This window comes from Antrostomus carolinensis, unplaced genomic scaffold (assembly GCF_000700745.2).
Source record: "Antrostomus carolinensis isolate BGI_N321 unplaced genomic scaffold, ASM70074v2 scaffold6341, whole genome shotgun sequence".
Classification (NCBI taxonomy): Eukaryota; Metazoa; Chordata; class Aves; order Caprimulgiformes; family Caprimulgidae; genus Antrostomus; species Antrostomus carolinensis.
Window position 1 is genome coordinate 58617 of NW_010294733.1, and position 15235 is coordinate 73851.

A 15235-nucleotide genomic window follows, 5' to 3' on the forward strand; every position below is an offset into this window, starting at 1 on the left:
AATACCAAGAAATGTTGCAGCATGCCTCTATAGGATGGTTATCTATATACCCTGAAGATTAAAGGAACTTAAAATATTTTGTTCTTATACATGAAGTGAGCATTCCACAGTTGTGATTTATGAATTCTTTTAGAATATAAAAATTAGGAATAATAGGAAGTATTCATAAGGGAAAACATCTGTATTTTCTTCACAAAAAGGTAAGTTGTTTATGACACACTTTGAAACCAAAATGATCAAATTAAAGTAGACCTTTTATGTGGTGAAGTTTGTGACAACATTAAAGATCGAGTCCCAAAAAGGATTTGTGAAAACTGGAAGAATAAGGTTATTATTAATAACTGGAAACCCAATTAAAATTCCTATGAAGTATTTGGTCATTTTGGTCTCCAGGAGATGACACAAATCTTAGTGGCTTGTTATGAAAGTCTATGTTTTATAGGCCAATTCTCATTCTTGTTTCTCTGGTGTTTAGCCTCAAGCCTCTTGTGATAATTTCATATAAGTAATAATACAACAATTACAACCTACTCAAGAGACATTCTTCCTTCATACTTCAGAATAATGGCAGCAGCAGCATTATTAAGTGCCAGTTCGTCAAAATAATGCTCTGATTGCATGAAGTGGAAACTCTGTAACACAGCAGAATAACCGAGATAGGTCTGCACGTGGACATAAGACCTACAGTTCCAGAAGGGTGCTGTTTGCCAGTGGTTGTTGTCGTGGGTAAAACACGTCAGTCCAGGGAGGCTACACTCATCTCCTTTCTTCTGGCGCTTTTTCCCCTTCCTTTCCTTCTTCCTTCTCCGGTTCTCTTTGAACAGCTGCAGTTTGCCATCCACTTCCTGTGCTGCTTCTCTGTTCAGAGAGAAAGTTGGGCATGGCTGACAGAGAACAGTCTGTATTTGGTTAACAACAGCGCTATCAGTTTTTACATCTTTCTGGAATTTTTGAAGATGAAAGGATGAGAATATACCCATCTTCTAGCTCAGCTCCCAACCCAGCTGTTATGACATGGTGTTCTCTTCAGTAGGCATGAGAAATGATGCACTGTTGCATTTAGATTTAACTAGATCTTTTTCACAGTTGTGAGGTCAATCAGCTTCTAATTTAATCCATTTTCTACAAATAGGTTTTAAAAATATTATCCACAAGCTTTCACAAGTCTGCCCAAAACTACTCAAGGTTTCTAGTGAGAGTGTGCTATATGTGACCTTTTCTTTCCTTCACTTCCTCCCTTCCTCTTGCCTCGACAAAATCCCCAAATAAAAAAAAAAAAAATAATTTCTCCAGTCACCAAAAAGCCAGCTGAGAGAGTGAGAGTATGACAACAGTCTTACTTAAAGGGATGAAGATGGCTCTTGAGTTTCTCTTGGGCCTTTACTCCTTTCTCTTTGTTGTAATAGCTACAGGGAAAATTATTAGGAATTATCAAGTCATTAAACCATTTTCAAAACAAAAACAAACCAGAAACATACCATCTGACATTTTCTTAAGGAACTACACAGAATGATTTACAATTTTCACTTTGTTTAAAGAATTTATATCTGTGTGAGTGCTCCTATGTTAGATTAGAGCAAAACTACATCTGGGTTCAAATATGTTAGTAGAATACTAACACATTTGATCTTAAAATTTTAACATTTATCTTCCTTTTGATTCTCAGTAGCTTCTACTCTTAAAAGGGATCTAGCTAAAATGAATACCTACAGTAGTTATAAATATCAATAAAGCTTATGTTCTTTCTTTTCTATCTCATGTGTAAGCCTTAGAAATCAGTGTAGTTTTCAGTGTTGAATGTTGTCTCTCTTACCTCTGTTTACTACAGTCACATTCATCTGGTTTTCTTCTTTTTAGGTGTCCTCTAACTTCCCTCAAATTCTTAATTTTGTCTTGGAGCGCTTCAATCTGCAGAGAAGTCAGAATTATTCTTAGAAAAGGTAGCAGTGCAAAAACTTCATTCAGATTTTAAAATACCTCTTACCTCCTTATCAATATAAGCCTTGTGGTCCTTCCAGGCTCTAGCAGATTGGTACAGTTCCCTCTCACAATGAATAGTGTCATTTGGAAGAATAAAACATCTGTAGACATGAGTTTAAGAAATAGGAAAAAGAAAGTCAGTGGTTTCCCAATTCCTACCCATTTATTCTAACATTCCTAATAAATTCTTTGTTATACTCAGTTAAGAAATAAAGTCTATGAGGTCTTCTCATGTTGACTTAATAATATTAATAATTGCTTCAATATTTTTTTTTCCTGCAAAATAAAAGAAAAATCCTCATCTATGACAGATGCTCTGGTTTTGCTAAGCAAAAATGGAAAGGCAATGACATCCTGGAGATTCCTAATCCAATAAAATGAAATTGAATCTGAAATAAAAATCTGTTCAGAATTTAAAGCCTCTTGTTAACCAAATGTGCCATTTCTTATTTAATCACCAGCTGCTGAGAAATATATTCCTTTTGCCACATGAATGTGACTCATCTTCCAAGTTTGCAAAACAGTCAAGAACAGAACATACAGTCAATGGGCTAAAGAGCAATATAATCAATAAAGATCAATAAGAATCAAAGTTAGACCAAAGAGTTCAAATAAATGGTTAAAAAAAAAGCCAACAGAACACTCAAGTTAAAAAGTGTTGCAATGTCAAAACCATTCACACCAATGTTTGAAAAAACAGCTCTACCAAGAGACAAAAAAACACATGGGAGGCCACAGATTTACAATGAGATAGAAAATCCAGCAGACTACAGGGCTAGGCTTTTAAAAACTCCATGCTAACAAACAGAAAATCCTTAATTATGGAAATACTGCAGTTATACGGACACAACCTCTCTTGGGTCCTACTTCATCAGAATCCTTCTTTTAATTTTTGAGAAGAATAGCAGAAAGGAAGATTTAGATGATTATCTCATCCCATGTTATCCCATTATGTTTTTTCCTTCACTCAAAGATTTCTGAATAAAATACTGTATTCAGTACAAGTCAAAACACTTTATGGAGAAAGAATAACTTCTCCAGAAAGCTATTTAAGGCTTTATTAATGCCACAGTTGGAAATTATCAATGTAAAAAAAGGACAATTTTTACTTATTAAAAAAAAACTTTTATTTTTTCCTTGTGTTAAAAAAAAGAGAAGGAAATAAAAGACACAAATGCTATTTATATTTTAAACACAATTAAAAGGATAAAATAGAAGATTTTTGTTGCCTGTGTCTGCCTAAAAACTAAAAAAAAATGTTTTGAGATTTTTTGCTATTTCACTCAGATTTAGTGTAGGGCTAAAAACTTAAATCTAAGCATCTTCCAGGATGGAAAATTGATTGTGGGTCTCTTCAGGGATAGACAAGTCTAATGTATCTTAGCTATTGTTAGTGGCTGCAAGCAACTAAGCATTAAGAAAGATGATGTAACTAATCTAATCTGTCCTCATTCAGAGTGGGATTTCAGTCATCTCAGATTTAGGCCTTTATGCTAAGCTGGTAGCCTAGACTTTCTGAAGAACAGCGGGAGCATCAGCTTCACAGAGTGATTAATCCATCATGAGATACATGTTTTAACAGAGAGGATGAATCTCCCTCTGGAGGTACCTACTCCTCCTCAGAAATAAAACTTGAACTAGATGCCTCCCTTTAAAATACACATAGTAAAGTTAAATGATTCCACCTACTAACAAATCCAGCTCAGGTTTATCCAAAATCTATGATGATAGTTTTGAGTTCTTAAATATTACAACTATAAAATAATAAAAAAATGAAGGAGAAAGAATACAATTAGAAAATTTAAAAGATTTAATTTTAAGAAAAAAAAAAAACAATGCAGAAAAAGCAATCGTACTTGTGCGTCACTTGGACAGAGTTGGGTTGACCTATGGCATCAGTGCCATCAGCAATCATTGTGTCACCAAGAGCACCATTCGTTCTCTCTGCTTCTTCCTCATTTTCAGCGTTGTGACGCTTGGTGATACTTTTGGTTTTTAACACCTGCAGTTCTTCCTCTTCAAGATTTATGTCATATATTTCACCTTCAAATTCCACAGACAAGGACCGGGTTTGTCGAGTGTGAACAAATCGGGGTTTGTATTCTGAAGCAGAAGAAAGAAACATTCCTGGTTGCATATGAATATCTACATGACCCGTGTCATGAAAGCATACTCCAAATAGCAAAAAAGCTGTTCAGTAAAAACAGCTTGTTTTTTCTGTGGCTTTACAGAAACTTATTTAATGTTTTTTTGATAGGTCAAGGCCCACATTTTCATCTGTAGAATTAAGTTTTGATTGCTTCAAGGCTTGCATTTTGTGCTAGTCTGACCTTATGTCACAGTTAGCATCTATATCTCCAAATAAAATCAGTGTCTTAGAAATCAGATACCTAGACAGAGACACTCAAAAAATCAGAGACCACAGGATTAGAGACCACTTTAGGAAATAAAACCATTCAGTACTGTGAACAAGGTCACCACCTGTAAATTGGCATATGACATAAGCTTGACTTAAGCTTTAGAATAAAAATAACTTTTCAAAAAGCTAAAACCTTTTCCTTCTTAAAGGCAGTCACTGAAAGGGCAAGAATCCACCATATGTATATGTATATGTATATGTATATGTATACGTATACGTATACGTATATATAGGTGGACACACACACCATCCGTATCTATGTGTACAAGGATAATGTATGTGTCGAAGTATATATAACCCCTTTGAGGGGTGTGTGTACAAGATTACCCATGTTTGGACTTACACTTTTTACTTCTTTTGTTAAATGTACTTGTTCCCAATCAAGCTGATAAAACCCACAGTCAATACCACATGAAAGCAAATTCTGTCTATCAAAACCACACACAGAGAACCCTAGAAAGACATATTTCAGCTTATAAGAACCAGTTGTAGGGCATTTCTATTTGTTACATCTATGCTGAGCACACCTTTGTCACCTAAGAGTTAATAATTCATGCAGCAGAATAAAACCGGAGCTGTAAGAAAGTGCTGCCTTTGGCAGGTAGTGTCTGTTTTACTGCAGCTTTTATGTTAGTGCCTTTGAGAGACTCTCGCTGAACCTTTCCTGCAAGAATCTTTTAGAAGTGCAGCTAGTGAGCCTCATTCAGCTCTTCATTCAAACCACCCTATCCTTCTGAACTGCTTCAGTGGCTGCCTGCTGTCAGGTGAAAAAAGGCTTCCCAGTCAAGTCAATGAAGACATTCATCTTCCTGAAGAGAAAATCCCTAGTTTCAAAGTATCTTTCTGATTTATAACCATATTACTCTCTAATAAAATAATGCAGAAAGATTCATAGGGTCAGATGGGACAATTTCTGGCAATATAACAGTCTCTGATGAGATTACTTATTAATTAAGTCACTGAAAGAGTCTGGAATATATAAGCATCTTAGCCAGATGTAATCTAAAAACTGATGTCTGAACTAGTCATTCTCTTAACAATCAATGTCTCATCATCATGAGTCTTTCTCTGCTCTACTCAAATGAATGCTAAGGTGGATTTGGAGGAGGAGTAGGAAGGAAGAAGAATAAGAACGTTATAAAGAAGAAAATCATAACAAATAGACTTTTTCTGATGCTCCTTTCAGATATTTTCCATACTTTTTCTCTTTCTCTCCCCAAAAAACTTTCCCCCCAGTTGCAAACCCCATTCAGCCCTTGCTGGTATGCTGGCAACACCTTCTTTCTGTCTTGGTTTTTGCTAGGATAGAGTTAATTTTATTCTTAGTAGCTAGAAAGCACTGTGTTTTGGTTTCAGTGTGGGATTTGTTATGAGAAGAATGTTGATAAGGTAGTTGAAAGCACCTTGGGTAGTTTGAAAGCACAAAGGACTGGGAGGGGGAAAGTGATAGTAGTTAGTAAAACCCAGAACTGACAGTTGGATATACCAAGAAGATATTCCATATCATATTACATCATGTTTAGTATATTAACCAGGGTTGCCCGGAAAGGGAAGGGATTCTTTTGGGAATCGCTCAGGCTCGCTTTTCCGGGATTGCCATTTTGGGTCCTTGTTGCTCCTCCGGGTTTGTTATCAGAGGGTGGTGAACAATTGTACTGTGCATCATCCATAGATTTATAGTTGTTATCATTATTATTATCATTACTATTTTAAATTTATTTTACTGTGATTATTAAATTGTTCTTATCTCAAGTATCCTTACCTTTACCCCTCCAATTCTCTCCCCGATTCCCTAGGGAAGGCGGGCGGCGGGGCAATGCGAGGGTCTGTGTCTTGTTTGGCTGCCAGCTAAGTTAAACTATCATACTTTCCAAGGTACACAACAGGTATCTCCCCTTCAAAATATCACTTCGGGGAACATTGCCCAGTTTGGGAATTAGCCTGGCAGTGTGTGACACACAGACTTTTCAGCAGAAGTCTGCCTGTAAGCACTATGAAGTTCCTTAGATCACACTAAACAAATGAAAGAAATTATATGAAGGCAGCATTTAGTCTGAACAATGAGACAACTCAGGACAGACAATATTGTGGTTGAATGTACAAAGAATACCAGGGATTCTTGTTCACATGCAGAGTGGGAGAGCCTTTAAACCAGGAAATATTTTGAATTATACTAACATTATTTTCTTCTTCCATAGACATCTGTGCAGCATCTTCCAACTTTTGCATTTCTCTTATGACTTCACTATCTTTCCATTTTAAAGACCCAACTTTATCTTATTCCCCAGTTTAGTATTTTCGATAGAGAGCAGGAGAATACAGCCTGCTCTTGAACAAAGTCTGAAATCCAGGGCCGCTTGTGTTGCTATAGCTACAGAACTTCACTTTCATCGCTGGACAGATAAATGAAGATACGCGTTCCATTTAAAAGAATGGTTTCGTTAAATACGCTGCTTTTGCAGAAATCATTATCAGAACACGTTATCCAAGTACTGCCTTGCACATTCCCTTCAGCCCACGCTCCACTAGAGGACACTGCAATCCCACCCGTGTCCCTGCAGGAACGCCGGCACTGACTTGCTGGGACGGTCCGGCCCAGCCCAGCCAGCAGAACCTCAGTCCGAGGGCAGCCACGGCTCTGCCCTGCCTCACGCAATACATGTCCTCGGGCTAGCGCCAAACAGCCTGTGGATTCCGTGCTAATGACTCCGCAAAGAACGGCACCGATGGAGCCGCAGGTGCCACCCGGGTTGTCATGTCTGAGCAGCGCGATAGGTGGCACCAGCGCATCATCACCACCACCACCACCGGCCCGAAGACATTCCTCACTGTGATCCAAAGGATAAATATTGTTGTCATTATTACTGTTGTTACGAAGGCAATTATGTAGGATTTGACTGCTAATTACGGATGTATTCATTAGACACAGAGGTGAAAGCAAGAGTGGACTGGTAAGCCAACATGCTGCTAGCCATTCCCCCCTGCTCTTTGCCTCAGAGGCCGAGAGATCAGGTAACACTTACTTTGCACGTTAGGGTTTCTCAAGAATTGTCTTTGATTTTTTCTTTGGGTCCTGCTGTTTCGATAATCAGGATCTGCACAGTTGCAGTCTTTGTCTTTACCGCTGTATCCCCGGGAGTGTACGCTGCGGGTCCGTTTTCTGATGGCAAGTATGTCGCTCGGTACCTTACACTTGTGAATTCGAAGTTTGCCAGAAGCATCCTCCATGCACTGCCACTTCTGTGAGAGAGAGAAACAAATATGATTTCCCTGCAGCCTTCCAAACCCCTGCTATTTTCATGTGGATTGTAAAACAAAACAGGATAATTTCTCTAAAAATGGAGTAGTCCCTTAAATAACAAACTGAGAAGGGAAAGATTTTAAAGGACTAAATTCACTCACATTCTTTGCAACATCTCTCTCATGCTAGGCAAACATAAGTTTGAATGAAATCACTGGAAATCTGCATAGAAAAATACAACCCAGCCAAAAAAGATATATAAATCAAGAGTATCCAGACTAAACACTTCCCTGAAAGGAGCAAGTTAAAAGTCTTAATTTACTGAACCACAGAGTACAGCTGTCAGGGCTGTTTTCACCAACTCTTTTTTTTTTTTCTTTGAAAAAACAGACTTCGTTTCTTTGTTCTGTGAGTTGGAATTTCTAACATGATTCAGGGGAAAACAAAAAATCCCTACAGATGAAGAAGAACTGGTTCAGTCGTAGGGTTCCTTGGCAAAGAGAAGGACAAATTGCGGGTGTGATTTATAGAAAAATACATAAACCACTAACAACATGTAATTTATTTCCTTACCAGTCGTTAGGGTTAGAACCTGCCCCCTAAGACATGTCCCTGCAAACCGTGCCACTCAGACCTGCAAACATTGCTGGTGCTTTATATTTTACATGAGAAGGGAGGAGCCTAAAAGCAGGATACCCCTAGCCAGCCTCCCTACACCCAGCAGGTGCAAGCAAGGGGAAGAATCTTAGGGATAGTCAATAAATAAATTAGCTTGGATAAACTCCTTTGGATGCCTAAATCTTGAGGTTTATATCAGATTTGGGAGAAAAAGTTGTAGCCTGGAAGAAGTACCTGTAAAAAGCATCGCATTCACACTGAATATCAGAGCTAGTGCAGGAGAATGAGAGGAAACAGTTTTTTCCAGCTTGTCTGCACAATATCTGTCTGACTTGATTATCAACATCACTGAACCAGATGGGACACTCTAGGTGGATTTTTTTGGTGGATCCCATTGTCTTTATGTTTCAAATTAAAAAGCAACTGGGACTTTAATTTCCTTTCCACACTGACCTGTCTTAAAAAAGTGAAATGTCATTTTTTTAAAAAACATGGATAGGTGCTGACAGATCAGAGCTCTGCCCATGCCCCAAGCTTGCCATGTATGGTTTCTTGGTTCTAGCTGGCACCTGTAACACCCTATACAAACTAAGAAGCCTGTGAAGATTTTTAAGTCAGTTGTAGTCCAAATAACAATAGGGAAAACCAGAAATAGCTATGTTTATTTAAAATTCGAATGCAACTAAAAATGAATATTAACCAATGAGTTTTGTTCACTTGTGCATCTTAAGCCACAATGAAGAGACTCTGCATACAAAGCAATTAAGTTTGGCTGAATAGCGTAGGGAACAAAACTCACTAATGTTATTGATAACTGGAACCTTTTAGTTGCAGTTTCAGCTAAGTTTCCCTATAATGTGTCCTTTTTTGGTTCCAGTGACTGAATAGCATGCTTTATCTTACTTCATTGATAATAGGAAGACAGCCAGGTCCCAATGGAATCCTCAACTTAACTTTTTAAATGGACATTAATGTCAGAGCAAGCACATTTTGGTAAGTCTCTTCCAGGGAGACTAATGGCTGCTCTGAACTGTTTTGGGGTGCTGTCAAGCTGACTGAAGAATGAAGAAAGAAAACTAAGCCTCAGGTAGGTTTGCTGACCTGATAACCTGAGGAGCGAGCTGATGTGGCTCTGAACCACAGCACTGTGGGAGCACTCCCTGGCCTAACATGTGGGCTGAGCTAAAAGCTGTATCCCATGCTCAGAGACCTTGACTGTGGATTGGCATGACTTTGATGCCAGAATAGTAAACCATGTATAAAAGGCCACAGACTTGCACACTTCTGATAGCTACCTGAGAACTTACAATCATGCCCAGACTTTCAGTGTAAACCTACACCTACAAGTAACAAGGTTGACTTTCTACAAGGAAAGGTATCAGAGAGCTATAACACTTTGCAGGGTTTTATTCTGCAGTAGCATTTGCACTCTTCCTACTGCAGCAAGAGAAGACTGTTGCAGGATAAGAACTGACTGCACCACTGTATTTCCTGTGTTTACTGGGTACACATTACATTTATAAACATATGGCATCAGTTTTTAATGAGTCTCAAAAGCAACATTTTAAAGTAAAATAAGTATTCTCTTTGTCTAACATTAATTATAGCAAGAGGTTCCAGGAGTGGCTTCAATAGCCATTTAGATCATTTTTAACAGTATTATGACTAACACTGAAACAAGACTCTCTGTGTCTAGTACTAGGCAATAATAGTTCTCTATTTAAAACAAGGATTAAATGTGATTCAGTTACTTTTTTTTTCTTTAATTTACTTTAAAAAGTGTCATTATAAAGATGCTTCAGAGTTCTAAGATGGAAATTTTAGACTAACTTTCCTGAATCCTTGCCCATGTCAGTGTAATTGGGCACTGAACATGCATTATGCAGTAAATCATAATGGTCCTTCTGCTCATCTTTAGATCTATAAAATGCATTAATGCATATAAAAGAAGATTTTGACTGATGCACTGCCCCTTTCCCTCCCCTGTTTCTACCTTCCTTTCCACTATGAATACTAAACTATTCTTTGAAATTCAGGACTTTTTTTCCTGGGTCCCAATTTCTCCATCAATTAAAAAATATTGGCACATGCACAAATTAAATATGTCTTCATTAAATTTTAATTTGTATATGCTTTTTTTATTTTCCCCATGTTTATCTTCCTTCTCATGGCAATATTCCACCAGACACCTAAGCCAGTCTAACTATTCACTGTTGCCATAGGAATATGGGATAGTCCCTGCTTCTGACTGCATGCTGACTTTGGGACCCCTGTGCTTATTTATTCTCTCTCAGCAGGAGAAAGGAAGACTAACTTAGAATTTTTTAAAAAACTAACCAACTAATGGGAGAGGAGAAGCAAGACTCTGCCATTTGGCTGCAATGAACTTTTACATGATTTCAGTAATGTTATGAAACTTAACCTGTGTCAGCCTTTTGCCCTGTCACTGACTCCTCTTTTCTTTCTTTCATCTCATCACCTACCCTCCACCAATGATTTCCCTCTCACGTCAGCCTCCCATTTCCAGTTTTTCTTCCTTCTCAATTTAACTTCAGAGGGGAAGTAAACATGGAAGATGATCCTTAAGAGCCCCACACCACACCAATGGAGTCCTGAAACCCCCCACCTCAAAGCTGGTGGGACCATCCCGCTGTGAGGGGCTTTGCTGGTTTAGAGTTGTTTCACACTGAAGCAGGGGCTGTTCAGCACATGTAGGCACAGCTCTGGCTGGCTCCACATGTGCTGGCTGCCAGCTATTCCCAGAGCCCTCCCTGCTCCTGACAGCAAACTACAGAGGCAGTTTAGGAGAGATAAAAATGTAAAAGGACTGAGAATCCTGTGAGGAGTGGCTGAGGAAGTTGGGTTTGTCTAGTTCGGAGAAAAGGAGGCTGAGGGGCGAGCTCATTGCTCTCTACAGCTTTCTGAGGAGGGAAGTGGAGAGGGAGGTGCTGATCTCTTCTCTGCAGGATCCAGTGGTAGGACGCATGTGAATGGTTCAAAGCTGCACCTGGGGAGGTTCAGACTCGACAGCAGGAAGCATTTCTTTACTGAGAGGGTGGTCAAACACTGAAACAGGCTTCCTAGAGAGGTGGTCATTGCCTCAAGCCTGTCAGTGTTTAAAAGTCATTTGAACAATACCCTTAATAGTATGCTTTAAATTTTGGTCAGATTCTATTCTATTCTATTCTATTCTATTCTATTCTATTCTATTCTATTCTATTCTATTCTATTCTATTCTATTCTATTCTATTCTATTCTATTCTACTATTTGGGAGCTCACACTGCTTTAATCTCTGCCAAACCTGAAGTTTAAACACATAAATACACCTGCCTGCTCCTCGGTGTGGAGGCAAGCTCCAGACTGCAGTAGGACTGCAGCAGGAGCTATTCCATGGATGATGTCATTGGCATGATTTCTTCTGGGGGTAGAAGTTTGTCCTTATAAAGTAATTTAAAAGGCAAAGGGGAGAAAATGGGATGGTTAAAAGGGTATTGTTTGTACTTGGTGGCTTTGCTTTGTGCTACTACTGGCTGGGCTCCAGTTTTGAATTAAAGCTACATAAGCAAGACAACAGCAAGTGACGTGGTAACTACCTTGGGTCTCAGTTTCCTGGTATTAATCAGTTTGTGCCACTGCCTTAATATTAAGTAAGTCTATTTCATTACTGAATAGAATTAAGATATAAAAATGTACATTCAGTATGAATCATTGTGATGCGCTGCACTGTAAATATCCACTTAAGCTGGATTTCAAATCAGCTTTGTTTAGTTAATAGACTGTCACATCTTTGAGAGAGTTCCTGCCCCCTTATATAGAAAGGAAATTAATTAGATATTTCATGAAAGGCGTCTTAAGAGTAGGCAAGCTAAGGGTTTTTATTAAGTGTAATTACCCAGTATTTGCAGTAGACACTTCAGTGTTAAATAGCTTGTCAGATTTTATCACAAAGCTATGAAACCCTGAAAAACATGCAACCGGAAATATAACACGGTGACAATATTTTTACAGGTGTTTTTTGATTTTGGTAATGCATGACTGACTTTGAGTATTATTGCTCAGCCTAAAGAATGTTAAGATAAGGCATGAAAAGGAAGATTTCATAATTTTAAACATGTCCTCAAGATTTCATTTCCTTTTTTTCCTGTTTCAAAAAGTCTGATCTAAATTTGAAAACAGTTTCGATTAAAATATCCTCATGGGCTGTCTATATGTGTACCCTTTTCCTCTATTAGCAGTAACCAGATCTGGGTGAGTGTCAGGGGACCTGATGTGATTGTGCCACTAAGGGAGTCTGGTTTAGGGCCGTGCTACTGCAGTAAGAACTGAGTCATGTTTTTGCTTTCTCTGTGCCATTCAGAGAGGCCATGTCACATGGCATATTAAAAAAGTGTCCTGTAAATAGTTGCCTATGGTAAATAGTACAGAGGAGGAGTATTTTCTTGTTGCTGATCTGGAGTTAAACACTAAGAAATGTTTATGGGCTAAGGCCATGTCCTCTATGCATTTCTACAGAGCAGTTATGAACCCTGGTCCTGACTGAGGTTCCTAAATACTTCTGGAAATATTAGTCTATGTTGCTATATCTCAGCAGTATTTGAACATTGCACGCGAGTGCAGCTGTTTCACAGGGATTGTGTGCCAAGTTCACTCAGGGAATTTGGAATTGCTGCATTTTTGTGGAACAAAAATCTCCTCCTTCATTTTAGAACTGAGTTGACCCTGCCCGTAAGGGCAGATCCCAATTTTTGCACCACTCCCTCATAACTGGACCACCTTCTATTGAATCATGCAGAGCTCAAGAGTCTACTGACATGAATGTATTCAGAGAGGCTTACTTATATACGGCCTTACTCCCTGAGAAAGTGTTCCTGAAAAGTGCAATGGTCAGTGGGTTCAACAGATAGCAAAGTAATTTGTCCTACAAGAATTGATATAATATAGGGGGAAATGTATGACAGACTTTAGAAATACATTCAGTTAAATGCACAGAAACAGAACTGGAGGAAAAAAAAATAAAGTAAGAAATTAATCACTGTATAACAGAAATAACTATATGAAAATCATTGATTTTGAGCTACTTCACAGCTTTTAAGAAATGGAAGAAAGAGAAAATAGCCTGGGAACCTTACAGACTACACAATTTCACATTCTTGACATATAGACAAGATTGATTTTAAGTGTCAGAATTATAGCACTTCTTTAGTTTATAAAAAATGCATGGACTGCATTGTCAGCTCTAGAAGTGTAGGCACTTAGGTCGAGACATCAAGTATTTCACCTCCATAGCATTCTCCAAAGCTATTAGCTTGTCTGTAATTACAACTAAACATCAACGGACTTCTGTTATTATCCAATAAATATCCAATCTCAGGTATAAACAAATAGGAGCCAATGAAAAGGAAAAATGTAGCCTTTCAGTTATAAATAGCAATACCAATAATAATCAGTTTTGCTATTGGATCATATACATTTAATTTGCAGAGGAGTTAGTTTACACTATGTTTCACTGGATACTTTAACATGGAAACTCTGCGAAAAAAAGAACCTCAAAGGAGTACTACAGGAAGTGCTAAAAATAATTCTTGCATAATCTTTGTTTTCTGTATAAACATTTTTGGTACATCAAATTGATTTTTAAGGTGCCATTCTACCAAAAAGTTTTGATGTTAGAGAACACTGATAAGATGGTGGTAAAAGTGCTAAACACAGTCTTGCACTGAAAGAGATTAAACCAGTGAAACCAGTGATCTTCCCAGACTGGAATATCTCTGGATTTTATCCAGAATTGAACTGGTAGTTCAAATTAAGACTTGCTTAAATTTGAAGAATTGTCAAATCTGGAAAGAGTTGCCTCCTGTTTAACAGGAAACTTAAATATTTAGGCTGAAATGTGAAATATTTAGGCTAAAATATGAAATACCACACTTTGAAGGATTATTGTTAGAGATAAAGGAATTTATCTTCATATTTGTTCTAACTGATAAACAGGGTGGTATTTTAACAAGGGATAACATAATTTCTGGCAATTCCTGTGAATTCTTGAGCAACTATGTTGCAGGCATGTTTCTGTCAACTATGAGAGATGAATCTCCCTAAAGAGAGCAATAGCTGCAAGAGCTGTTTGCTAAAGCACACAAGTATGTACTTAGTTTTAAGCGCATGACTAATTCCAAACACATATGCTTCCAGTCAAGCCTGTGTATAGATGCTCTGCTGAATTATGGTTAAGAAAAGGTGGTATCAATGGGCAGGTGGCCCAAAGAAGAGCCAGCCTCAAACCAATGTTCTGGTGAAACAGGTGGATTACCAGTGCCTTTTGACTCCTACAGGCGTCAGGAGGTGGTTCTGAGACTGGGAGGAACCATGAGTGATGTTTATATACCATATCATAATTTTAGTTGGGTTTTAGTGAGTGCTCAAGGTCTGGTTGTCAGTTCCTGGCCAGCCATCTGACACTTCTGGCCAGCTCTTACTGGCTTATGTGTTTTTATTCGTACTCCACAGATGGTCATAAAGCTGACCTTTACAAATGTATGGTCTGTGATATTTATTTTATGAGAACATAGATATTTGAGCAAAACCAGACTACACCTAATAAGCCCCATTCTAATTTCCTTTACAATATTATCTGTAAGCTGATGGATGGCAAGTGTTCTTTTAGCATTACTAATAGATGTGCTTTCAACTAAATGCTGATATGATAACATGATAGGTATGAATGTGAATGACAAAATTAAATTCTTATGCTATATTTTTAAATGGTAAAGGATACATAAGAAATAAGAGGTATGTACAGACTACATAACATGCTCGGGATCAGAGCCAGAAGAATCTTGCACATCTACCACAGAGCTAATGCTTGGATTCAGCAACATGTCTCCAGTGACTACCTGTAAAGCCTTAAATCACTGTAAAATACATTGAGACCTAATCTAACTAAAATCCCACTGTACAGTCTTCAAGAATATTCTCCCAA

General features: G+C 38.1%; 1 protein-coding gene across 1 annotated transcript in view; it reads right to left on the minus strand.

Annotated features, from left to right (window-relative positions):
* Positions 1-15235, minus strand: part of SULF1 (sulfatase 1) — a 65501-nt gene that overhangs the window by 9530 nt on the left and 40736 nt on the right. Inside the window, exons 10-15 of the mRNA XM_010177726.1 lie at positions 7423-7639; positions 3837-4083; positions 1985-2081; positions 1814-1908; positions 1341-1406; positions 686-858 (exon numbers count right to left, since the gene is read on the minus strand). Of these exons, the coding sequence (XP_010176028.1) occupies positions 686-858; positions 1341-1406; positions 1814-1908; positions 1985-2081; positions 3837-4083; positions 7423-7639 (895 nt within the window). The remainder of the gene's footprint in view (positions 1-685; positions 859-1340; positions 1407-1813; positions 1909-1984; positions 2082-3836; positions 4084-7422; positions 7640-15235) is intronic.